Genomic DNA, 26439 nt, shown 5'->3' with positions numbered 1-26439 from the left:
TGAAGTGTGGGAGGACTTACTCATCGTCATGATGATACAAACTCTGCAGTTCCTCTGAACACTACGGAGCGTTTTAACATCTTTCAGTTTATTGGTTTGGTTTCACACCTTCACTGTTTTGATTCACTCTCACGGCTCTCATCAATTCTGCCATTCTCTCTACTGTCCACCAGGGGGCGACTCCTCTGGTTGTATAGAAGTCTGTGAGAAAATGACTCTACTTCTCTCTTGATTTATTACCTCAGTAAACATTGTAAACATGAGTTTATGGTCTCAATCTCTAGTTTCAAGTCTTCTTCAATACAGCATGATGTTCATTTAGTACATTATGGTCCATTTAGAGTCAAACAGACCATAAAGCAGGGGATGCTTTAGGGCGGGGCTACACGGTGATTGACAGGTGGCTACCGCTAGCAGAGCCCTATACGGCGTCTTTACGTCACTCCTCCGCATTCCAAACTTTCATTTATTGGTTGCAAAAAACAACATGGCGACGGCAACAGCGAAACCGCCGAACTTGAGGAATCAAAACGGCGGTCCTTGGTATGATTAATTGACGATCTCCCTTGTTTGTAAATTTGGGGTTGTAGATGTGTAAACAAAGAGTGAGACAGATAGAATATAGGAGTATAAAAACCTGTCCGTGTGTCCAGCAGGAAGCGTCCCTCCTCGTTGCCAGACGCGATCCGGTAGACGATGGGATCCGGCCCTCCGCCGTCCCTCGTCAGCGCGGAGACGCTCAGCACCTCCGACCCGACCGCCAGGGATTCTGGGATTTGAGCGGTGTACTCCGAGCTCAGGAAGACGGGCTGGTAGTCGTCCAGGGAGACCACGTCCACCGTCACGGCCACGACGGAGTAAAGGTGACGAGGCAGGCCGCGGTCGGTGGCTTTCACCCTCAGCTCGAAGGCGGGCGGAGCGTCGGAGGTCAGAGGTCGCTCCAGCCGCAGGATCCCAGAAAACTCCTCCAGAGAGAAGTAGCCTCCGTCGCCCGCAAGGAGCGAGTACTTCACCTCAGAGTTTATACCTGGAGGAGGAGAAGATGGAGACACGTGAATGATTTTATCGAAAATTGTAGATCCGAATAATATAATAATTTCCTGAAATGTGTTAAAATTTGAACTTGACCTGATTGAAAATGTAATAAAACCCAATAATGTGATGAAATGCCCTGACTGATAATGTAGTGTAGTGTTTAATGATGAAAGTTGCGCTGGCTGAATTCGGCAACTTTATTACACTTTAAACCCTCTGAGCCCCAAAACCCGCCGGCGGGATTGAAAAGCATCTTTTCTTTAAAGAAAGGCCAAATCTACACCGTTTATCGTAGCCAGAAGCTGTAAAAGCTGAATCTATCTTCAGATTTTCTTCTTTCCGACGGTCCTTGAACAGGTCACGTGTGATGAATGCTTTCGTCAGAAATCTCAAGCTAAACTAATCTTAAAATTGTGATATTTCATCAAAAACATTTTATTCTACATTACTCATTGAAAATGTCGCCCCAAATAAACCATTTATTCTACACAGATTCTGTAAAAACATTAAATTCTGAGCTTCTCAACGCAACAAGGAAGCTATGATTGATTCACGTGAGAGCAACAGTCACGTGACAACAATTCGGTGAACCTTTGACTGAGCTGCAGGCTGCTGAACACAGAGCAGAGAGGAGAGGAGAGGCTGGAGTAGAGGTTGTAAAAATGTGAATATCTCAATACAAACAGCCTCCATTTCTTTCCCAGAATGGGTAACACGTGTGGCTACTAGGAAACAACTTGTATGAATAGATATAGAAGAATGGGACAGGAGCGAAAAGCGCCCCGAAACTGCCTGGGGTTCAGAGGGTTAATACTGTAAGTCATTTAATTTGTCATGTGACGTCTGTGTTGTGTATTGGCCCTTACGACACCTGGATTAGTTTCTTTGAGAGGGAAAACAAATTGGCCCATGAATGTTCTATTGTTATCAAAAACCACATCCCCGCAAGGTGTGCTTGTGTTTAAAAGTGAGGACATGATGTCAAAGCACATCAGATAACTTTCATCTCTATGATCAGAGGATGAGAAGCTGTTGAGATGTTGATGATAAAGAATCATTGATTTAAAAAAAAAATGGGACGACGTGTTGAAGATGGTAAATCATCCTCGTACCCGTACACCACTACTGCAGCAAGTCCACCACAAGCACCGTGTGCACATGGATTCATTAACTAATCCAGTAACGGGGTTTTCTTCCTTTGGGAGGATGAACGTGCTCACTAGAGCTGCGTTCAAAGTCGCATACTTTTTCCTTTTTCACTTACTAGTACGTGCTGCAGCTGCCCTCACAAAGTACGTAGTGTTGCATGCAGTATGCATTCAAGTGGGTCACACTACTTCGTCATGACTTTCACCCTCTTGCTCAATATAGCTGCTGCACAAAGGATTGTGGGTCACAACAGCCAGAAGAGCATGCTGACAATACGACCAGATGTACTAGGACACTGGTACTTGTTTGGCGTACTGCATTTGACATACTGTGTATTGGGACTCCATCTGTTTCTGGCATACTGAATAGTCTGGTCGTATAGGTTTTGGAAAAGCACATTGGATTTCAATATTTCTTGATTTTGTTGTGCTGGTGGCGTTGGAGGAAAAGGGCAACGGGGGTAACCGATAAACACAGGAATCATCTGCCAGGGACCATGAATATCCAAAGCACACTTAAAGGCAATGTGACCCGTCCATGTCTCTGCACCAGAGGGTTGGACAGATGGACAGAAAGACTCCATCAAATGAAAGTCATCTCCATATTTAGGTCCTGTGGAAAACGCGCCCAGATCCCCCGACATCAGGCCAACTGACACACAACTGGTAACACCAGATCAGTGATGTTTGTTTCATGAGAGCACAAACTGCCCAGCCGATGAAGAGGAGGAACTAAATAAGGCAGTAGAGGCAGCATCAAAGATCACCGGCCTGTAATATGTAGAACTCCAAGGACGGCTGTGAGAATAATCAGAGAGCTCTCTCATCCAGACAGTTCACTTTCTGTCCTCCGTCCCTCAGTAAACAAGGTTGCGTAGTATTAAGAACTAAGCTATTTGTTTCCATGACTCCTCCTCATCATCAGTTGAGTCCATGAACTTCACTTCAACTGTGTTTGCGAGCAGGTTTCTCAGCAGACACGTGTGTTTTAAAGAGTACCTCCATGTGTTTACGCTGATATGTGATACGTCTGTGTTGGTGTGCATTTGCTGTATTGTTTTTGTCTACGACGAGCACACAAGACAAAATGCAATCAATGTTTCATTAATATGGTAATAAATTATTGAATTATTGACTCTGGTTTTAAACCTGGAGGTCTGAAAACTACAAGGAGGCAACATACGAAATGTGAGAGGTTACAGGACGGTGAAATACTAGATTTGACCTTTTCAGACCTCTATCCATCTATGTACGTATGTATGTACGTATGTATGTACGTATGTACGTATGTATGTATGTGTGTATGTATCTATCTATTATTCAAATAACAATAATGTCTGTTGTTGAACTGCTCAATCTTTGGTGGCTCATTCTGAATTTGTTTTCAGGTCATGTGAACAACATATTACGTTTGGATGGATTATTATTATTCCAAATATAGCTTTTTCCGATTAAGACATGTGGGATATGCCGATAATATTCAGGTTTTAGGAGACGTGTATACAGCATCACAGCATACATTCACAATACAGTATTTACTGCAGTTTGCGACACTCAAAATCACTCAAACTCAAACCAACCAGCCGAGGCAGAGATGCCCAGAAATAACAGAGAAACACACCTTCTTTTAAACGTTAACTTAAGACTTATACATAAACATGTTTTTGAAGTTGTGCAAATATCTCAACGCCGACCTTTTCAACAAGGTGGGTGATGGATTGAAAGAGAGAGCATGTGTTGGTGTGGGGGAGGCGTTTTAACGTTCATCGGTGTATGCACTGTAACAGATGTTTAAGGATAATTACAGGAGTGTCAGGATTAAAGGTCAACACTTTTAACTCAAACGGAGCTTCAACAAAAAGGTGGTTTGGCAAGTTCTGGAGGAGAGGTGCATTTATTTTACCGTGTTAAAGAGTTTAGCAAATGAATTAGCCTAAAGATGGCGCTGTGGTTAAAGGCCAACATTTCTCATCCTGCTTTCTAGAGGATCAGTGATTTAACTGTTGATCGTCACTGATGTTGTCTCTGTTTGTTTCCTCATGTTTCCTCAGTGTGAAATGTCCTTAAGAGGCAAAATGTTCCAAGAATAATTAAATATATAACTGCTGTGACACCAGTTTCACTCTGAATGAATCCAGGAAGGATTACAATGATACACATGCATCATATTACTGATTATTTTTACATTTTTACGCATTAAATTCAAATCATCACAAAGAGAGATCCACTGAATCATCAGCGTCTGTGTTTCTGTCTCTACCGGTTAGAAAACCCGCAGTTGATGGAAATGTTTTCTATAAACTTCTTTCAAAAATAAAACATTCAAAAATAAAAAGAAGAGAAAAGTTGATTAGTCATTGTCATAGTCTGTGGGAAAGTCGTCTGTGTAGAGAAAGAGGACAAGCTGCTGCACATCTGAAGGAGTGGCTGACCTGTTCTGTCTGCTCCTGTTTCTCTACCTGTGTGTGTGTGTGTGTGTGTGTGTGTGTGTGTGTGTGTGTGTGTGTGTGTGTGTGTGTGTGTGTGTGTGTGTGTGTGTGTGTGTGTGCGTGTGTGTGTGTGCATGTCTACCTGTCTGAATTTGTTCATCTCAGTGCAAACAAAAGCATGTGTGTGTATTAGTCTTTGTACATGCAGAATATTTGTATTGGTGGCTTTGTCTGTGCATATTTAATGATCCTCTTGTGGGAACTGACTATTCCAGTGTGTGTGTGTGCGTGTGCGTGTGTGTGTGTGTGTGTGTGTGCTACAGATGGTTTCAGTCGAGGACAACTGTCAGTTTAACTTTACTTTTATCTGACTTTCCTGTTTACACCAATAAAAACCCAACTGACCATCGAAACCAAGGCATGAATAAAACATTCAAACACAGCAGTGGAAATTGGGACCAAACTGTGTCAGCCACCTTCAGGGAGAAAAAAGAACCTGTGCAAATAAAACATACAAACAGAATGACAAAGAAAATCACGAAGTAGTAGCACGAAGGAAACGAGGAAGAGACAAATAAAGGTTAGTAAAGTTTAGTAGTTTCGCTACTGCAGAACTAAACTAGGAGATCTTGTGAGTCTGTTTCAGGTCTCATATTATTCAGTACCGGTCCGCCTAAAAGGAGAATGTTTGCCCTCTGGTGTTGCTGCTCACAGATTTCTGGGGAACGGCTCATCCAAACAACTTAACACTCAATACCTTGAACAATAAACCCTCTGTGACATTGTTGCATCCTCTTGCAAGCCTGGAGTATAAACCAGGCGGCAACCTGCGGTTCTGCCAAGTGAAGCCGGTGCAGAAGTGTCTTAAAAGCTGCATTCTCTCTACTGACCAGCAGGGGGCGACTCCTCTGGTCGTATAGAAGTCTATGAGAAAATGACTCTACTTCTCTCTTGATTTATTACCTCAGTAAACATTGTAAACATGAGTTTATGGTCTCAATCTCTAGTTTCAAGTCTTCTTCAATACAGCATGATGTTCATTTAGTACATTATGGTCCATTTAGAGTCAAACAGACCATAAAGAGGATAAGTGTGAAGTCGATCGGGTGAACGGTTGTTGAGAAAATCAAAATGACAGTCGAATGGAGACTCCATCTATTTTAGTTAGATGTGAGAAGCTAACAGCTTATTTTTTGCAGGTATTTATCAATGATATATAATATCTTAGCTTATCATGTCAGCATGCTAACGTTTGCTGACGTGCTCTCGACACAAACTACAGCTGAGGCCGATGGTCATGTCATGTCAGGTATTTGCTCACAAACCAAAGTTTTTTGGGCAAATTAAAAAACTGGCACTATGAAAAGTCGGAGAGTCACCAAACAGAAGCTATTTAATTTTAATTTGGCATAATGAGTAGAGCAAGAGGCTAATGCAGAGAAGGGTTAAGGGGTTAAAATCTCTGAGTAGCAGCGCAGCTGGGAGGCATCAGGTGGGCGCTGCTCTGCTGGGAATGGCTCAGTCTTTCATTATGTTTAGCATTAATACACACAAAGGAGCGTCTGTGCGTTGGGCTTTAGTACAGTTAGGAATCGCTGATACCAGGTATAAAGGGTTTACACTAGCATGTTCTGACCTGACAGAAAACGTTGGCTCTCCATATGGTCTCTTTAACTTTTTCACAGAACCCTGAACGTCACTTAATAACCTACCAGCGTCCGGGTCCTTGGCGTACACGACGGCGACGGGAGTCCTGACGGTGGTGTTGTCGAACACGGTGACCTCGTAGTGGCTGGAGGAGAAGTGTGGCGGGTTGTCGTTCATGTCCTGGATGGTCAGCCGGATGTCTGCCTGACACGACCGCCCGCCGCCGTCCGTCGCCTTCGCCGCCACGTTGTACTCGACCTCCCGCTCGCGGTCCAACGTGGCCAGAGTGAACAGCTCACCTGGGGAGCGATGGAGACGACACTGAAGTCATAATGCATTTCGAAAATAAGTTCGTCACCTGGTTTGTCATTTATCCTGGAATAATAAACACAATATTAAATACATAATATTAATTGTAATGTTTAATTTAACACATTTTATACCCTTTTATTAGCAGTTTACAGATTTAATGTTTATTTTCCTCATTGTGTAAAAAAATAATCGACTACACTAGCAGCCCGCTGAGGCTCATTACACGACTAAAACCAAACAAATAATACATTTATTTAACAAGATATTATTTTTGGATCATTATTACTGTTAACATGTAAGCGCTACTTTAGTGTTGTCGTCGATCAAGGCGGAGCTCATTTTAAATACTTCATATACTTATTATGTATTTATTTATTTATTTCATTATTTTTTGACATTATGTTTAAATGTTTAAATGGAAAAGAACAGAGCACAACAATGTTTTGTTGTGTTGGAAAATGATTCCTCACAATAAAACCATTTGAAACAAAGAAAAACAAAAGAGAAAGAGAAAGATGTCGAGACAGAAACGCAGTGTGATGGATGTCGCTGAGTCGCTCCGGATAATATGAGAAAAACAGAAACGACAAAGGAAAAGTTTGCTGATGGTATCAACAGCTCAAACACTTCAGAGGGAGCACTCGTGGTTTGACCCCCAAACAGGCGGCTTCATACCTGTCCTGTGGTCCAGATGGAACTTGTCTGCGTTGGGACCGTGGAGGGTGTAGGAGATCTGGCCATTAGCTCCCACGTCCGGGTCCGAGGCCGAAACCTTCAGCACAAACATGCTGGAGGGCGAGTTCTCCATCACCGCCTCCGTGTACACCAGCTGGATCGGGAGGAGACCAACAACAAATCAGGCCTCCGTTCAACACGGCACTTTAAATCAGTCAAGCTACTGAGGGCTGCATGAAGACAATGACACAGCTGCTGGGGCTCCAGTAATGAAGAGAACGCAAGGTGAAGCTACGCTGGGTAATCTTGAGAAAACAGCAAGAGTAAGCTGGATTTAAAACAAATATCAAACTGTCAGTACAAGCTCTAAAAGCCTCGATAGTTTCTAGTTGCAAACATGTATATTTGGTTTGTTTTGAAAGATTTTGCTGTCTAAAAAATATGCAAACTAACGTTCCTATGAATGTTTACTATGAAATCAAATCCATTAAAATCCGCCACATTAAAAATAAACTATGGATTTTCCTAAAAATGTAAAGACGCTCTGAAACGTCACCTCTGACCCACTAGAATCGGGGGTTCGTATGTGATGCTGCAGGCGGGGAGAGCAACTTTAAATATAATGTTTACAAAACAGAAAGCGACAATTTCTGCAGTGCACCTTATATTTTAAGATTCCATCATTTTCCACAAGTTACATACCACAGGTTATCCGTCTGTCAAATTAAAATGAACGTTGTAAAGATTAGATAAACACATATATAACATATTTACATAACATTTTAAACATGAAGTAATAGGACTATTGGCACATTTATGTGTTATTGCATCAAACATTGATGAATATGTACAGCTGTTTAAGTGAAAGTGGAACAAACTGCACACGAGTTGAAAGTTGAAATGACTTGTGCGTAGTGTAGTGATGGGAAACCCTCGACTGGGATTAGTTTTTCATCCTCTTCTCATCTTTTGACCTGAAGCTTACTGTCAGAAATCAAGGATGCTTTTTGATGAATACTCCACTAACCACCACAGCTTATAGCTTAGGGAGATAAATAAAAATAAAACTCTGTTTACACTCGACAAAACCACAACAATGCCACATGTCTGATTTCTGAGTGCAGATGCTCCTCTCAGAAGTATATCGACATGCTTTTTGGTTGCTCTGCAGCATGAAATATGAACGGAGAAGAGACTGCTGACTCTGCAGAGTTGGATGTTTCCCTTCTGTTATTGCGGCGCTGTGGTGCTCTACACAGTATATGTCAGCACATGACGGGTTTGTAGTTTACATTACATCCAACAACAAACTACTGCAGGACAGTAAAGTTTTCAACAGCACAGGTTGACCACTTTTCTTCACTAAAACACTCCAATGAAACTAATAAGATTCTTCATTAGAGAGGCTTCTGCGAGGCAGACACGGTGCATTACTCGTAAATGAAGACTTCATTTCCTGACGAACGTTATTAGTACAATAAAAGGAAAAAACATTTTGGGTTAAGTGTTCCCAGCAGCTGAGTAGATTATCGTACTATAGCTCACCTGTTCACACTGTGGACTGTTGTCGTTGATGTCCAGGACGTGGACGTCCACGGTAACCGGAGCCTCAGACTTCCCATCGGTGGCCGTGACTTTGAGCGTGTATCTGTCTCTGGTCTCTCTGTCCAGAGCTTCCTTCACGATCAAACCCCACTTGCCCTCGTCCTCCTGGATGATGGCAAACTGGCCCAAAGGGTCCCCGTCTGCACGCGAGATGGAGAACTGAGATTACTCGACAGTTCATCTCAGTTTCAACATGTTCGTGTCATTTGAGACCAATGACACGAGAGCCGGGCCGCAGCCGCCATCGCAGACACAGAAGTCACGTCTTCTGCATTTTTTAAGGGATTCATGGACACATTTTAGCAAACAAGGCAACAACTAATGATCATTTTCATTATAGACTAATCTGGCAATTGTTTTCTTGATACATTAATTAAACTTCAGGTCAAGAAAACATTAGAAAACAGTAAATAATGTCCATCACAGTATCCTATAACATTAACATGTCTGATACAGCTGCTCCTTCAACATCTCATCTGGACTATAATTAAAAATGATTAAAATGTGAACTTTTGACACCACATAGTTGTTATTGACGATCCTAAATGATTGTCAATCATCTTTTTTATGTTGTATCCAGATGGAAGGCAGATTAAACAAAGTATTAAATTGCAAATTTCATATCTAAGATAGATCAACAATCAGTAACCGTCTGACTCCGTGTGTTTCCTTCCATTTACAGTTCATGTGAATTATGTTTCCACTTTGTTCCCTGTGGTGTAATGTTTGTTATCAACAGATACAAGGAACGAGGCTCTGACAGAAGTAATATTTGTATACTTTTACATACAAGTGGTACTAATATTGCTATTCGCTGAGTTTCTTGTTGGTTGTGTTGAGTTTATTTTATGCTTTTGCTTTTATTATCGTGTCTCTCTGTTACCTTCTGGCTTTAATATTGAGTTCAGATGTTGTGTTTTTGCTGATGAATAATTCACAAATATCTGTGTTGTGGATGCATTTTGATATTAGGCTGACTGACCTGCGTACTTTGTATTTTACTGTTTTCTTCTCTTTCTAACAAACTGTTATCCTTTGAGATGAAAAGTGCTTTTTCTCTGACGGCTGACACCGGCTGGTATGAGTGTGGCCATCGGTCGGTGTGCTGCAGCAGATTGCACCACAGCCGGTCAACCACCTGTGTGACAGGTGACACATGCTGAGGGAGCCGCTGCGGAAACTGTTTGAATTCTTTAAAGCTGTCAAAAGTTGCCGAACGGGTCTGAGGTGCTGAGCGGAGACGTTGGTTTTCTTAAAAAGAAATTGTGTGAAGCAGCTCAGTCGTAGACACTGAATTAGTAAAACCGGCGGTGGGCAACTTTAATATCAAACATTTGGTTTTGTTCGTGTTTATTGTTGACTAGCCAGTGTCAATGTCAGACAAACCATTTCTAAATAATCCAAAAGCAAATGTTCCTCCGGTGCACTTTGTAAAATAACTTTGTTATGACAGCAGAGCTCCTTAAGAGCGGTCCGGCTCTAACAGTCGGGAGGAACAAGGAATAGATTCGCATTATTCTCTGGCTTTGATCTTGTTAGCTGCGGGGCATCTCGTTGGTAATCCTGTCACGTCGGCTTTCCAACCTTCTCCTCTTTGTGATTCATCTGTGGCTGAATAATGTTCTATTATGACTCTATTATGATTTAATTTCACCTCATTGTCCTGATGAATCCCACAGTGTAGCAATTTGGCTGACAAACACACACACACACATACACACACACTCACAGAGAAAGACACATAAATACATGATACATAGAAAGAGTGAATGTAAACTTAATGACTGTAAACACACTCACATTCACACACTCATGAATGCACACTCAAGACGTACGCACCTGTGATGTAACACGTCACGAGGCGGTTCTCCAGCGACACGTCAGCATCCGTGGTCATCATGGAGACGATCACCTCCCCGGGGCTGCTGTTCTCCACCACGGAGCCGCGGTACACGTCGTCGGAGAACTTCGGCGGGTTGTCATTCTCGTCCGTCACCGTCACCTCCACCGCGACGCTGGAGGACAGCTTGACGTCGCCGCCGTGGTCCGTGGCGACCACGTTGAACCGGTAGAACCTGGCGGCCTCGCAGTCCGTCTCCCGCACGGAGGTGATCCAGCCGCTGTCTCCGTCGATGGAGAACACCTCGGTGGCGTCCGCCGCGGTGTCATCGGGTAGAGGCTCCAAGCTGTAGGTCACACGGCCGTTGGTGTCCGTGTCCGGGTCGTTGGCGGTCACCTGTGGGTCAAAACAAGCATTTCGTCAATATTTTCTTTATCAAATTAAAGCATTTTCAAGAAATATGTGGATGATTTAGGAAATAAGCCTGTTTGCTGTCTTACTGGGAATTAGAGGAGAATATGTATATTACTTTCATCTCTGTGCTTTAATACCAGTCCAGGGTATTTTAAGCCGAGCTTAGCAATTGGCTAAGTTAGGCTAAAACTAAAACTAGGCAAATCCTGCATTTATGCAATATCAGCAGACTTGGAAGTTGCATGCATTATTCTAAGATGGATACCACTATGGCCATCCTTGTAGTCACACCAGATAAACAGCTCATTTTTATTGAGCTTCATGTCTGTAGCAGTTGTCAACAAGTGAAAGCAGATACAAACAATGTATAGCTGCGACTGAATGAGTGTTAATTACATAAATTTATTTCGATGCTACTTCCAGCAATGGTGGCTTTGCAGCAAATTTGCCACTAGTTCAGTGACAACTTTTATTCACCAAGTGGAAGAAATTCCAGATATCTGAGACCTGGATCTACAACGATTCTACAAATTCACACTTATCCTCTTTATGTTCTATTTGACTCTAAATGGACCACAATTTACTAAATGAACATCATGCTGTATTGAAGAAGACTTGAAACTAGATTTTGAGACCATAAACTCATGTTTACAATGTTTACCGAGGTAATAAATCAAGAGAGAAGTAGAGTCATTTTCTCATAGACTTCTATACAACCGGAGGAGTCGCCCCCTGGTGGACACTAGAGAGAATGCAGGTTTAAGGCTCTTCATTACATTACAGTCATTTAACAGACACTTTTATCCAAAGCGACTTACAATAAGTGTATTCATCATAGGTATCCAAGATAACTAGAATTCACCAGAAGTCATAAGTGCATCTCCTTGTTTACACAAGCATAAGAGCATAAACTAGAGCAAAAATACAGTGCAGAAACAAACTAATACGAATACAATTCAGCATTGACTTCACTGTTCAGAACCTGAGGCTGCGTAAATCCTTATAGCTAGTATGTGTCCAGGACACAATTAGCTAATAGTGTTAGACTGCTTTTCCATCAGGATGAGAAACAGATTTTTAATACATTTTATATGAACCTGTTCTGCCTACAGTATCAGCTAGTTCCAATGATAAATACTCAAAACTCTCTCACCTGAATAACAGTGGTTCCTGCAGGCATGTTCTCAGCCAGGAAGGCCCTGTATGGGTTTGCCTCAAACACCGGCTGGTTATCGTTCACATCTTGGACCTGAATGCTGACCGACACCAAGGATGCAACATTGGTCCCGTTGTGGCTCCCCTGAGCGATCACATCTATCTGATACCATTTCGTCTTTTCGTGATCGATGGTCTTCTGCAACAGCAAAGTTCCGCTTTCTTTGTCCAAACGGAACACTTTGTCTTTGTTGCTTTCCACAGTGTTCCCATTCACCAGGCTGTAAATGAGGGGCATGTTGGAGTCCGCCCTCACCGAGCCTACCTCTGTCCCTATGGGGATGTCCTCTGCAGCCGAGAAGGTGTAGAGGGGCTCTGAGAACTTCGGAAGAGGAATCTCAGGAGGAACCACTTTCAGCTGAACGGGGACTGTGGAGTTATAGAAAGGAACGCTGCCATCGCGTGCTTTGACTTTGAAGTTGAAGATCTTGTTCTCCATGCCAACTAGACTCTCTTTGACACTCACGACTCCAGTGAAGGGGTTGATCTCGATGATGTCTTCGGTCATCTCTTCGGCTTCATCCACTGTGTAGGTGACGTCTGCATTTTTGCCATCATCTGCATCATAAGCCATGATTTGGATCACGGGGGAGCCTTTATTTACAGTTGACTGAATTGAAACCTGGTACTCTGATGCTTTGAACTGAGGAATGTTGTCGTTCTCGTCCGTGAGAATAATCTTGACCGTGCAAAAGGCCACTTTTCCGCCGCCATCTTTAGCCATCACTTTGATGGCTATGACTCTCTGGGCCGGGTTCTCTCTGTCCAACGGTTGTGTCGTAACAATCTGCCCATCAATGTCGATGGCAAACGTCTCATCAGCGAGTTTGTTTATGATGGTGTAGTCAACACTGCCATACGGCCCGTCGTCGGGGTCAATGGCCGCTAACCGGATCACCCGAGTTCCTGCCTCTGCATTTTCAGCCAGCTCTGCTTCGTAGATGCTCTGCTTGAAGTGCGGACTATGCCTGTTGCTGTTTATCATGTCAATATTCACTGGTGCGGTTTTCTGAAACACTCCGTCCGACACCGCCACAGTCAGGTTGTAGTAAGGATCCAGATTCCTCTTACAGACATTAGAAAAGGAGATGATTCCTGAAGATTCATTGATGTTGAAGTAGCGGCCTTTGTTCCCTGAGAGGATTTTATACTTGAGGTTATCCAGGTCCCCGGAGTCCGGATCTGAACCTTGGATTTTGATGACGATGTGGCCACACCTTGCCATTTCATCCAGAGAGGCGTCATATTGGGAGCTCACGAAGTCTGGTGGGTTGTCGTTGACGTCGGTGACATTTATGAAGACGTGGGCTTCACTACTAAGAGGAACGCTGCCATTGTCAGTGGCTTTGATTTTCAAATGAAAGTGTTTTGTGTTTTCATGGTCCAGCACTTGTTTTGTGACAATCAACCCGCTATAAGGGTCAATCTCAAAGAAATCCGTCTCGTTACTCTCCGTTTTCACCATCTGGAAGGTTAGATCTTTATTTCTGCCAGAGTCGCTATCAGAGGCAGAAAGTTGTATGACAGAGGTGTGGATTGGGAGATCCTCCTCAAAGGTCGCAGTGTACATTAGCTTTGAGAAAACCGGCGCGTTATCGTTCACATCCTCTACTTCTACTTCAATGGAGGCCTCGGAGAAAGCTCCGGTCACAGAGTCAGTAGCGCGAACCATCAACACGTGCATGGTTTGGCTCTCGTAGTCGAGACGGTCGCTGACAGTCAACACACCAGTTTTGAAATCAATGTGAAAGTGCTGTGAGGCGTTTTCCTCTTCAAGGTTGTAGATGAGCCGATAGCCCTCGGGATTCCTGGCCTGGACGTGTAAGATGGTGGTGAATGGGGGGACGTTTTCGGGGACTTTCAGCGGGTACAGAAGTGTCTGGAAAATAGGGTTGGTTTGATTCCTCACTTGAATGCTGAGCTGTGCCATTGTGCTGTGACTGGGCTCGCCGTCGTCTGTGGCAAAGACTGTCAACACATACTTATTCAGAGCTTCAAAGTCAAGAGGCCTTTGGAGGGACACGTCGCCTACATCAGGATCTATCCTGAAGAGGTCGTAGTCCTCCTCCAGTGAGTACATGATGGACCCATTCTCTCCCAGATCTCCGTCGATGGCAGTTACTTGATATAAGACATCTCCTGGGTCAGTGGTTTCAGAAATCATCATTGAAAAAGGCAAGTTTAGAAACTGTGGAGAGTTGTCGTTGATGTCATCTATAAAAACCTTGACCAGGGTGGTTGCTGTCCTAGGAGGTGTTCTCATGTCTTCTATCTTCACCACTACGTCATAAACATCCTGTTCCTCCCGGTCAAATGGGATACCAGTTGTTTCAAGAATGCCAGATGTCTGGCAGATTACAAACTTCCCTACAGGGTTGACTATAGAATATAAAAGAGGCTCATTTAAAAAACAACCCCTGGCCTTGAGTGCCACCAAAGTTTTGACTGTCTTTAGGTTTTCTGAAATGCTGGCTGAATACACTTTCTGCTCAAATCCAAGATCGCTCGCTGTGAGGTTTGTTACATTTACTTTGACGGTAGCTGAGGCTTTGTATAGCCCGTCAGAGACTTTGACAACCAGCTGGTAAAAATGCCTGAATTCGGACACATTGCTCACGGTGATGACTCCAGTATTGGGGTGAATTGAAAAGGCGTTGTGAAGATTCCCCTCGGCGATGCTGTACGCGACCGCCGAGTCGACGTCATGGGCCGTGACGCGCACCACCTCTGTATCTCTGACAGCCGGGAAGATGATGGATGGCGCATACTCAGGGGTGGTGAATTGTGGCGGGCAGTCATTCAGATCCAGGACGTGAACAGTGACCTTGGCGGGCTCCGTTGCATACATTGATGGCTCCCCGGAGTCCTTCACCTGCACGGTGAAGTGATACTCGGCCTTGGCTTCAAAGTCAACGGGTGAGATTAAAGAGATGGTGCCCATAGTTGAGTCTATCTTGAAGACGTCCCGGGCCTCCGGTTCGAGGATCTGATACACCAGCAGAGAGTTTGAATCTTTGTCTGCATCTGAGGCATGGATGACCAGAGGGGTGTTTCTTTCTCCCATCACCATGCTGTTTATGGGAGCCGACTCGCTGACTTGCCCCAGGTACAACCGCTGCTGAAAAACAGGAGCGTTGTCATTCTCGTCAATCACGTAGATGTAAACGACGGTCTTGGACGAGGCTCCAGCCGTGGTGGAAGCTGTAACTTTGAGCTTGTAGGAGGTACACTTCTCAAAATCAAGGGGCTTTTGGGTTGAAATCAACCCGGTGTACGGGCTGATGTGAAATGTTCCATTAGAGTTACCACGTTCTATCTCATAATGCACAGCAGCGGGGCTGGAGGCTGAGATGGTGACCACCGGAGTTCCAAAGGTGCTCAATTCACTGATCTCTGTTAGGTATTCATCCAAGGAGAAGGCGGGCGGTCTTTGGTCGGAGATGCGGATGTGGACGTGGACGGAGCAGAGGTCACTGCGCTGAGGGAAGCCCTGATCGGTGGCCTTCACCGTCAAGTGGAAGCGGTCCTGAGGCTGAAGGTCCAAAGGCTTTACCACACTGATGGAGCCCAGCCCTGGATCAATGGAGAAGATGTTGTCGATATTCCCTGCAGAGAGAAATGATGTGTTACAGTCACAATGAGCTACTCCAAAACACATAATAATCAATGTTATCGTTTTTATCCTGTTACACTATCTTTTAGGTCTATAACTGGAATGTTGCTGCTTCTTTCATTTATGCAGTGTGTGAATCCTTAACTTGATTTAATCTCCTACGTATCTGTCTTATAGGTTTGCATTAACAATATATTTGATATTATTACAAAACATTTTACAGGTCATTTATCTATTATTATGAAATGTTATTTTCTCAAAAGGAAAAGCTCGATATTTTGGGGATGTGTTTTTTTTTGTTCCCGAGCCCCGACCAAGAAATAGTCCGGTGGATGCTTTAAAAAAAAAAAATGTAACACTTCAGTTTTGTACGGATTAAACAACACTAGATAATAATGTAATAATAATGAAATTGTATTATTTAAGGTAGTTTTGATCAGTTTTGATTGAGTTTTGACTTAGACTCATCTAAGTCTCTGTAAAAAAGCAAAATTACAACAATTCCAATAAAATCAATCTGATATTAGTTTGAGATAACTTCTCTCAGTTTGGCTTTCAACAAAAGATTTATAGTCAAAAGTGCCATTTTCTTGATTCTGCTGCACTGAGGCGTATTCTTTCTTTGTAAGTACCGTATTTTCCGCACTATAAAGCGCACCGGATTATAAGGCGCACCTTCAATGAATGGCCTATTTTAGAACTGTTTTTATATATAGGGCGCACCGGATTATAAGGCGCATAGAATAGAATAGCGTCGTAAGCGTGTCTCTTGAAAGGTGCCATTTTGGGGTCTTTATACACACAAGTGGTGTTGGACTAGGAGTAAGCACAGTACCGGTGTTTACCGCGGTGCGGCTTTGTAGTTTACCAGTCGTACTGAAACATTTTGACAGAGCGCCGTGTACAACCAGTATGGATCAACCAATTAACCAATTGATCCATATATAAGGCGCTCCGGATTACAAGGCGCACTGTCGTTTTTTGAGAAAATGAAAGGCTTTAAAGTGCGCCTTATAGTGCGGAAAATACGGTACCTTTTTTATATTAACAAGAGAAACTGCTCTGGAGTCAGTTACATTAATGGATGTTCTTTGCTGTATAAAATACAATGAGCAAGCATAACTTGTTGCACCGCAGCAGTTGGAGTCATTAACCAACTGCTTTGATCACATATGATCAGCAATATACCAGAGAGACCAGGAGGTTTAAATCCCAAACAGAAAATCATAGCCGACAAGGCAACGGAGAAAAACTTTTCCTCCCTCAGGCATCATCACTGTGCCCTTGAACCCTCTGAGCTAAGGAGTCGACATCTGAAGGCTGCGGTTGCGCAGGGCAGCTCCCGGCGGTCTATATTAGAAAATGGCGGCAGCTCCCAGGTGTGGTTATGTGCAACTGAATGAATGTAAAGCAGAGTGTAGCTGGAAAAGCAGCAAACTTAAATAAAAGATTTTAAAAAACAGCTCACCGGAGTTCAAAGAATAGCTGATGTCGGCATTACTGCCCATGTCCTTGTCCAGGGCCTTGACCCGGACGACCTCGGAGCCTGTAGGGGCCAAGCTGGAGATGCTGGCCTCGTAGCGGGGGCTGAGGAACGCCGGCGAGTGGTCGTTACAGTCCTCCACATGAACCACCACCTTCACAAAGTTCCTCTTCACCGGGATCTCCTGGTCACGCACCTGAAGAGGAGCAAGGAAATGTTAAAAGTGTTTGTGTCGTCGGTGGTATGAGGCTTCTGAGACTGTTATAGATAATATATCTTTAAATATATATATAAAATAATGAGCACTGCGCCTGTTATCGGAGGCGTTTATCATGCATGAATTGGAACAACAAATTGTGAATTCAAAATATCTAAACATTTTAAACAATTATTTTAATTGTCTGCTCTTTATTTTAGTTGTTTTCTTTATAAAGCTAGAACTTTGTGGAGAACTTTAAGCGGCATTTCATGTAATAATGGTGCAACACAGATATAAAGCATACTCCTTCATCATTTGTTGGAACAATAGTTTCTATAAACTTAAAATATTTTTGATAACCGGGTCATTCATACCCTGATTGTTCTGCTCTATATATCATTACAGATACCCTCATGAGATTCTACTGAGATAACGGTGTCATTACCATAACGATGAGCGTGTGAACGGAGATCGTCTCGTAGTCGAGCTCCTCTGTCATCACCAGGACTCCACTCTTTGGGTCCAGATGGAAGAACTTGGTGCTGTCTGGATGCAGGCTGCTGTGGATGGAGTACACCAGCTTACTGTTGATGTCATCGTCCTGCGCGCTGATCTGCAGGATGTCCTTCCACGGGGAGGTGTCCTCAGGAACCCTCACCTCAAAACACACAGGAGACAGGAGGAGGAGAAGATGGGTGAAGTTGTTCAAGGTAATGAGAAAGAAAAACACAGGGCTGGATACAAAAAAATTGATTGGAAACTGAAGACGTTGGACTTTTACAACACAATTTTTATTCATAAAGGTGGTCCGACGAACAACAAAAAGCATTTTGAGACAAGAAAATGTTCTGTTGGAGCAGCAATCTCAGAGACAGGACCAGATTACTGTGATTAGGAAAACAACAGCAGCTACTGTCTGTTGGACGTCCTGATAATCACAGTGAAGCATTCCTGCTGAGGCTGATAATAATTCTCAACATGTGTTTAAATTTAAATTTAAATTTTTATGTCTGAAAGATGTCTAACTTTAGATTACTTTGCTAAAATAAAGCACTGCCTACGGTACGCTGAAACCCTTAGCTCCCAATTGCTGCAATTTACATAATAAAACACACTCTGAACACACACTTTTAGATTCAGTGAGACACATTAGTCTCTTGGGTCTTTCTTTTTTCTGCTTCCAATAGGGAACATGGCAGAAAAAGTTTGAGAACTACTGGTATGCTTTTTGATGGAAAGTTAGTTAGCCTAGAAAGGTTTGTTGTGTAAAACCCTTTGGGAAAAAAAATGTTAGGACTGGTTTGGATTTTTTTTCAGATAATCATTGATATGTCAGAGGTGCAACCAGATGTGAAAAGTACTGTTTGTCCTCTATAACTACAAGAATGAACGTCCTTAAATGGATAGTACCAGACATCATTGATAAAAACAGTAAGTTTACCTTGCAGAACACAGGGCATGCTGGTCATTGTGTGACTTTGGTGAATCTGAACTAACCCTTTAAAACACCAAAGTCACTTAACAACACAAACACACTAACGGATGGAGGCAGCTGTAGTCCAGCGACTCCTGTGTTCTGAGAGGTAAAATTACAGGTTTTGTCAAAGGAGTCTTGTGGGTCTGAAAAGAGTATAGCTAGCGGCTTCAGTTCCCCGTCAGAAAGGGCCGTCTGACAGCAGGGTGAAGAGGTGAACATATTTTAAATATAGCCAACACTTAAACTGTTTCTACAAACTCTACTGCAGTAATACACTGACTATGGAAAAGTACCTCATACCTCACATCAAAACATCAAAACTATCCCTTTAAGGACTTTTAGTCTTGTGATTATAGAGTAGCACTGCTTTTTTCACCTGGTTGCATCTCTGACACGCCCATAATTATCTGTAAAGAATGCCCTTTAGGGTATTATTGCTTGTAATAAGTCTCCTGTGAGCTCTGATAATCAAATGGAAATATACTGGATCCACTCTCACCTGGTACAGCGTCTTCAGGAAGACGGGCCGATGCTCATTCATGTCCAGCACACGGATGTAGGCCTGCAGTTTGGAGATGGGACACACGGGGTTTGAGAAAATGGATGCTCAGCAGGAACAACATTAAAATCAAGGAAAGCAGCGGCTCACACACAAAAACACCCGACCCGCTGCGGCCTGCAGGGTTTAAGATTAGATTCTAAACCAGAGATGTTCAAATGAGGACACCAATAAAGTTTTGGGATATTTTTTGTTCTGTGGATTAAACTTGAAAAGTAACGTGGCTCGCTGAGAGGACTGAGTTTTGGTTATTTCTATCATTAAACCAACATGATGGGGTGTTTTCTCACTTCTAAAAAAGTATCTGTGAATTACTTTTCTCAAGATACAAAAACTTAGAGAAGACTTAGTCGTTGCAAATGAGTTTGGTGTGAACACAACGTAGATATCTTGATCCGACAGATTTTCTTTTCTCATTTTATATATTTTCTGCCATTCTTACATGTTTTAATCCTAAAATAAAAGGAAATTAAGACCATTCTTCCCTTCCTTCCTTCCTTCCTAAATCCTTCCTTTTCTCTTTACAAATGAGGCATGTTTTTCCGAAAGTCTTCTGTTTTTTTCTCACCTGTGTGGTGGTGCTATGGTGGCCGTCGGTGACCCGCACCGTCATGTTGTAGTTGGAGCGCCGAGCCGCGTCGAGCCGGCGGGCGATGGAGATGGTTCCTGTGTTTCTCTGGATGTCAAAGTCCTTGTCTTCATCACCACCTGAGACAGAAAGACACAGACAGAGGTGTGTTCCATCAGCTTGTGGGTGTCCAGCTGTCACATGTGATATCTTAGATAGTGTGTCAGACTCTGCAGGTCTGATTCTGACTGGTGGCAGGAATGATGCATCTTGGCTTCGTCCTCCGGGGGGGGGGGGGGGTCTCATCCCGGCTAGATTGTGTCAACTTTTGTAAACACAAGTTTTCTGATAAACCTATTGAATCAAAATAGATTTTTCTTATCTTCATAAGGATCCATCCATCACAGCAGGACATGTTGATGGCCTCTTATTTACACACAGAGCTGAGAAAACAAGACCCTCCACGGCAGCAACAGTACTGTCTGTCTCATCGCCTGTCTTACCACCCGTCTGTCTGTCTCATCGCCTGTCTTACCACCCGTCTGTCTGTCTCATCGCCTGTCTTACCACCCGTCTGTCTGATTTGAAAAGAGAATTCTGAGTTTTTGTTTGCCCTCGACTGTTTCTCCTTCCTGTCCTGCTGTCGGAGCAACAGACGCAGTTTGCCTTATCTAGACTTTAAGATGAGTTGGTGAACACCAATATTTTGATGAGATGGTCCTCAAAGCACCAAGAAGTCTGGATGTTTGAGACAAATACTGATGTACAGTTTAAATGGTTTTAAAACATCAACAAACTGTTGATAAGGCTCCCTTAAAGGTCTAGTGTGTAGGGTTTGGCGACATCTAGTGGTGAGGTTACAGATTGCAACCAACTGAATCTTCTCCTGTGTGCCAATGTTAAGAACTACGGTGGCCGACGAGAAAAAGGCAAAAGTCCCTCTCTAAAGTCAGTGTTTAGTTTGTCCGTTCTGGGCTACTGTAGAAAGATGGCGGTGCAACATGGTGGACTCCGTGATTAGGACTCGCTCCATATGTAGCTATGGAGGTGTCATTCTACGCTAACGAAAACTTAACGATCCTTAGTTTCATCGGAGTCAGTTATGGAGATATATCCTTTGTCCTTGTTGCTGCCAATTAGGTGTTCAAATGTGGAAAAAGTACTTTTTTACATCAGTGTTCTCATAGTTTATTCTGACTTTTCACCGACTGCATGCGTGATTGTTTTTCTGTTTTTAAATCTGCAGTGACTCACTCTGCCCGTCTGTTTCTCTTTTCACTCCTTTGCGTCCTCTTTCCCTTTCCTTCTCTCTTTTTTCTCTCCACTCTTCCCTTCTTCCTTCTCTTTATCCTGCACCCTCTTGCTTTTTCTTGCCGTGACTTTCTTCTCTCTCTCAGCAGGTTGCGTGTATGTACGTGAGAAAGGTAAACCTCCAGATGGTGTTTATTAAGATGTACACCTTGCGAAGGACTAAGCACACACCCAGAGACGTTTTTATACCTCTACATATGTTTCTATTATGTGACGGTTGAGACTGCACTCTGTCGCCACTTCTATTTAATCTAAATCATTTAAGTAAAGAGAGAATAAAGCACTGATACATACCTCTAATTCTCTACCTTTTCCCTTTCTTCTCTTTCCTGATATACTCAAACAAACACACACACACTCTGCACTCTCTGTTTGTTCTTGATCGATAGAAATAGACCTCTACATGACTCAATTATCTGTCAGTTACTCCGTAATGACCGAGCGGAAACACTGCAGACTAAGCAGCAGCATTGACAGGTCTGTTTAAGTGATTTACATTTCCAAATCCTCTGGATTGACTTCCTGTAAGACACACACCAGCAGCCACCAAGGCTTTCGTGAAAAAAAGAAAAGAGTGAATCGGACGCAGCAATGCTCATCGCCGGCTGTCGTCTCAGCACAAAGAGAGGAAGATCTACAGTGAACACAATTTCTCCCTCCTGATCATTTCCAGGAAGATAAGATATCCCTGCCATGGTTGGAGGTTCCATTCCCTCTGGAGCAAGCCATGCAAAAAATATATTTTACTCATGGTACTGGGAGATTAAAAAGTGCACGGCAAACGTTCTGGGTCAGGACCAGAACCGAGAGGCCTCTGGCCCATCATCCTCGATCTCCTCAGTTATCGCTTATATGTGGCTGAATTCGTCACATCGGTGGACCTCACATGCAGAGCAGCAGGAGAGGAGGTCACGGTGGAGTGGCTTTCATTCTTTTCTCATTTGTTTCCTCGTTTCCATTCGAAGCGCCGACTAGAATAAAAGCCCGCTGTACACTTCCTGCACCACACCGCAGACAGACACAGTTAGAAAGTGGAACATCTTGCAGCTAAAGAGCCAGATATTATTTTCAGGAGCTGGTGGAGAGCAAAACAGAACTAAAAGGAGAGCGAATGTTGGACGCAAAGAGAATTTAAGAGGTGGCGCTATTGCATACAGAGTCCATAAGAGACGGGAAGGAAAAGAGTCTTTGGGTTCTCAGTTGAGTCAGATGCTGAGCTCAACTTGTCCGTTGCTCAACATCATACGTCCGTACAGTTGCTCTATTGGCTTTTTGGGTTCCTAATGCTTTAGGTGACCCTCTGACCTTTCATCAAGCCAGTCATCAAGCATCAAGTTCCCTACAAATACCCCAAATCACAATTTTAACGCCTCATAGATATTAGAAGAGACCTGCTACACCAACTAGCAGGTGCTAAAGGCCTTTATCATCTATTCAAATGGTTGATCGTCAATATGAATGCAAGAAGACGAAGTCGTGGCCGTAGTAAGTTTGACGGGAGCAAAGGAGGAAGTCAGGTGACGTAGAATAAAGAGCGGTGAAATCCACCTGGAGCAGGAGTCCGGTCCAATGCTTGGGTCAAACACACTGTGAAAGCAAAAGTCAACGAAAACTAATTCCATCGTACTTTTGTTTCGTAACTTGCGTACTTAAACCAGGGTCAAGTTTCATAAGTTGTTTTGTTTCAATTCACGACGTTGGGTGCCTCGGGACAAAATTAATATGTTTTTGGCTCCTAGAGGAAGAAAGAGCATGCGGTTTGTTTTATCTGTCACTTCTGCACTGCATTGCTTTACTGCTCATTTTGGTTGCTTTAGAGCGCTCAGGCTGGGACATGTTAAATCACACTGGGCTTAAATAAATCCCTTTTCCCACCATGGAGTATGAGTATACTGTATGATTGAATACAATGCATTCTGAACAAGCTATGCTCCCGAGTTGAATGTCTTGATCCTCAAATGGCCAAACTTTTGCAGACAACATTGCCAACATTCCCTTCAGGGCAAGTTGGCATGACGATGACACAGATGCCCTTTCCTGCTGCAACTTCCTCCAGTAATTGCTCCGAGGCACAAGCAGGTTTGAATTCCTCAGCTTGTCCCGTGTTCGCCTCGGGGCGTCCTCCAGGTACCTGACCCGCCTCAACAGCTGCGTGTTGTCCTCACGTTGTACACAGAGAATCAGGTCAACTCTCCTGCAGAGAGGACATCATTTCCTCTCATTAGATCAGCAGTTACATTCTCCAGATCGCTGCTCAGAGGTTGAAGACAAAAGGTGAGGGTCAGGATCCATTGATTCTTTCCTGTGACTGTCTCTCTCTCTCTCTCTCTCTCTCTCTCTCTCTCTCTCTCTCTCTCTCTCCTAACCTAGCCGCGTGCATCCACACAACAGCAGGTATCCAGATTTGGTGTTTCCACTTGGCTCTAAATGCAGCGAGGCCTTTTTGTAGTTATTCTGTTATTCAGTTATTCTGGTCTCCAGAAAAAGGATGTGAATAGATGAAAGAGATTATAGATGCATGAAGGTTCTGCTATGTTTTTCATGCTTTCATAACTTTGAAAACTGTATTTTTAAACTATAGTCAGTGCTGCCAGCCTCCTCAGGACGATCAGGACTCCTCTGCTTCGTGACATAACTGAACTCACGTGTGACAGAAGACGTAGCATCCGGCGTCAGCAGCTATGAGACGACTGCATGTCCCCACGGGGGATGCAGAGGGTGTCTGTTGTGCTGTCGGGGGTTCTGGCACAGATGGAGCTTGGCACAGCAAACTGAACAGGAGGAACCTCGGCCTTTCTCTGCACACCGCCTGGCAGGAAGTGGCCTGGCAGACCCTGATGCCGCTTTTTTTTCTTCTTTTTTTTCTGGGAGGCTCAAAGGGAACGAGAAACCGGCACGTCCGGAGCTACAGGGGGATGATTTCCACTTCAACTGATAATACTGTCACGCTTTTTAAATTTTCATGAAGCCCTCTGTCCTTCTCATAGTGATCCGTGTCTGAGAGAAGCCAGAGAGGAGGAAGAGGAAGAGGAGGAGGAGGAGGAGGAGGAGGAAGAGGAGGAGGAGGAGGAGGAGGAGCAGCAGGAATGGCCAGCTCATTCCTCCTGTGGTGATCTGGAAGGTGATGAGAGGAGGAACGCCACTGATTTATCCTCGCAGAAAGAGAAAACGTCCCGCTGATACCAAGACCTTTTTTTCCTCTCCTCCTTTTTTCCTCTCTATTCAGCCATCGCTTCAGGAACTCATGAGCTGTGGTGGCAAGGTTGTGTTATTTATCCATATTTTGTTTGCATATATTCATCTTCTATCCATCTATCCTCCAAACATTTATTTAAAATATCTGCCAGTTTATCAGTTTAAATTGTTCTCCTCTCACATGCCACAGAGAAGCCTGCATGGCCGCTGAAGAATAACCAGGCAGCAACCTCCGGTGCTGAAGAGTGAAGCCGATGCGGAAGTGTCTTAAAACGTGCATTCTCTCTACTGACCAGCAGGGGGCGACTCCTCCGGTTGCAAAAATAAGACAGATTCTATGGACGTCTATGAGAAAAGTGGCGTACGGCGTCTCTGCATCACTCCCCCCGCATTCCAAATAGGGTACCTTCCGTTCATCGGTTGCAAAATAAGCCAAGATGGCGACGGCGGTCTATGGTTTAACCGTCACAACGCTATGAATTGTGGGTAATTACCTCAGGCAAGGTCTGCAGAAATGCGGACTTAAGGAAAGTGTGCGTTTTGTTTCCTGCCGTTTCATTTCAAATTGAGGAATCTTGTGGAAATACAAAAAAATTATCGTTTTTTTTTTAGTCAGCCTTTGACTTCTTTTAGAAATCATTCCTCTCATTTGGGTGATGCTTGTTTTCCATCAGAGCTTGAAGTTTGTTCTGCAAACATCTTTGTGTGTGTGTGTGTGTGTGTGTGTGTGTGTGTGTGAGTGTGTCTTCACTTCCCCCTCACCTATGATATCGAACCATCTCTGCCGGTGCGTCTCCGTCATGATGATGCCCACCATGTTGGTGACGGGGTCCGTTTCCATGACGGCAAAGGTGAAGGGGGGCTCTTCGAACGTGATTGGCTCGGCGGAGGGTGGCGGGGGGGCGATCCACTCGATGTCGAGTCTCGCCGTGGACGAGCGCGGCGGGCTGCCCTGGTCTGTAGCTTTAATCTGGGAATGAACGTGGAGATTAACATTGAAATGAGGGTTTGACTAAAATATAGAGAAACTGTAAGATGGTACAGGAGAACTTAAAGGAAAACACAGCAGAAAGATTTAGCTGCTGTTAAACGCGTCCCCATTTACTTTAAATTATCAAGAATTCAAAGTAACACAGAGTGAACGAATTATATAAAAGTATTCCTTTAAGTCTACCTCAGTTAAAGTTCAAGTGTTTGCAGGTTTGGGAGCCCACAATCAGATTTAAATGAATGTAATGCCTGCATGATGTCATCAAAAACTAGAGCAACAATGTAGCATTTGATTTCTTCATTATTTTCAGACATTTTGTTTTTTATATTTTATTTTTACTATATTTTTTTTACAGATTTCAACCTAAAAAATTAAAAGAAGATGGAATTTTATCTCAATTTTATTGTGTTTTCTGCTGCTGGTTCCGTTAACAGAATAATGACTAGAAAACACAACACACAGTGCTTCAGTGTAGATAAACTGGAACTTGAAATGATATTTGTAGAACTAAATTTCCACATAAACCCCCAATCTGTCGATTACAGTAAAGAGTAGTGGTGAACTGTGGCTTTAAACCAAACTTTTACCCATTTGTTAAAATCATATATATGTGCAATATTTGTATTTTTGTCAACAAATATAAAAAAGACGCAAACCATCAATTAATGTATCTACTACAACTAAATATTGTGTGTGAATCAAAACCTGATATCTCTTCTTCCT

At 43.4% G+C, this 26439-nt stretch overlaps 2 protein-coding genes across 2 annotated transcripts in view; both read right to left on the bottom strand.

The window, feature by feature from the left end:
• fat2 (FAT atypical cadherin 2) overlaps positions 1-26439 on the bottom strand; it is a 68752-nt gene that overhangs the window by 28839 nt on the left and 13474 nt on the right. The window contains exons 5-15 of the mRNA XM_076105168.1: positions 25488-25695; positions 20220-20359; positions 19592-19654; positions 18061-18273; positions 17402-17612; positions 12259-15926; positions 10691-11087; positions 8792-8991; positions 7247-7400; positions 6325-6558; positions 638-1027 (exon numbers count right to left, since the gene is read on the bottom strand). Of these exons, the coding sequence (XP_075961283.1) occupies positions 638-1027; positions 6325-6558; positions 7247-7400; positions 8792-8991; positions 10691-11087; positions 12259-15926; positions 17402-17612; positions 18061-18273; positions 19592-19654; positions 20220-20359; positions 25488-25695 (5878 nt within the window). The remainder of the gene's footprint in view (positions 1-637; positions 1028-6324; positions 6559-7246; positions 7401-8791; positions 8992-10690; positions 11088-12258; positions 15927-17401; positions 17613-18060; positions 18274-19591; positions 19655-20219; positions 20360-25487; positions 25696-26439) is intronic.
• The window catches only part of LOC142964701 (vesicular integral-membrane protein VIP36-like), a 265045-nt gene continuing 241925 nt past the window's right edge, over positions 3320-26439 (bottom strand). Inside the window, exon 7 of the transcript XR_012957552.1 lies at positions 3320-3332. The gene's annotated coding sequence lies outside the window, so the exon portion shown is untranslated. The remainder of the gene's footprint in view (positions 3333-26439) is intronic.

This window comes from Anarhichas minor, unplaced genomic scaffold (assembly GCF_050575085.1).
Source record: "Anarhichas minor isolate MPS153535 unplaced genomic scaffold, ASM5057508v1 ptg000031l, whole genome shotgun sequence".
Lineage (NCBI taxonomy): Eukaryota > Metazoa > Chordata > Actinopteri > Perciformes > Anarhichadidae > Anarhichas > Anarhichas minor.
The sequence above is the reverse complement of the archived record's forward strand: the minus strand, read 5'-3'. Positions and strand labels throughout refer to the sequence as shown.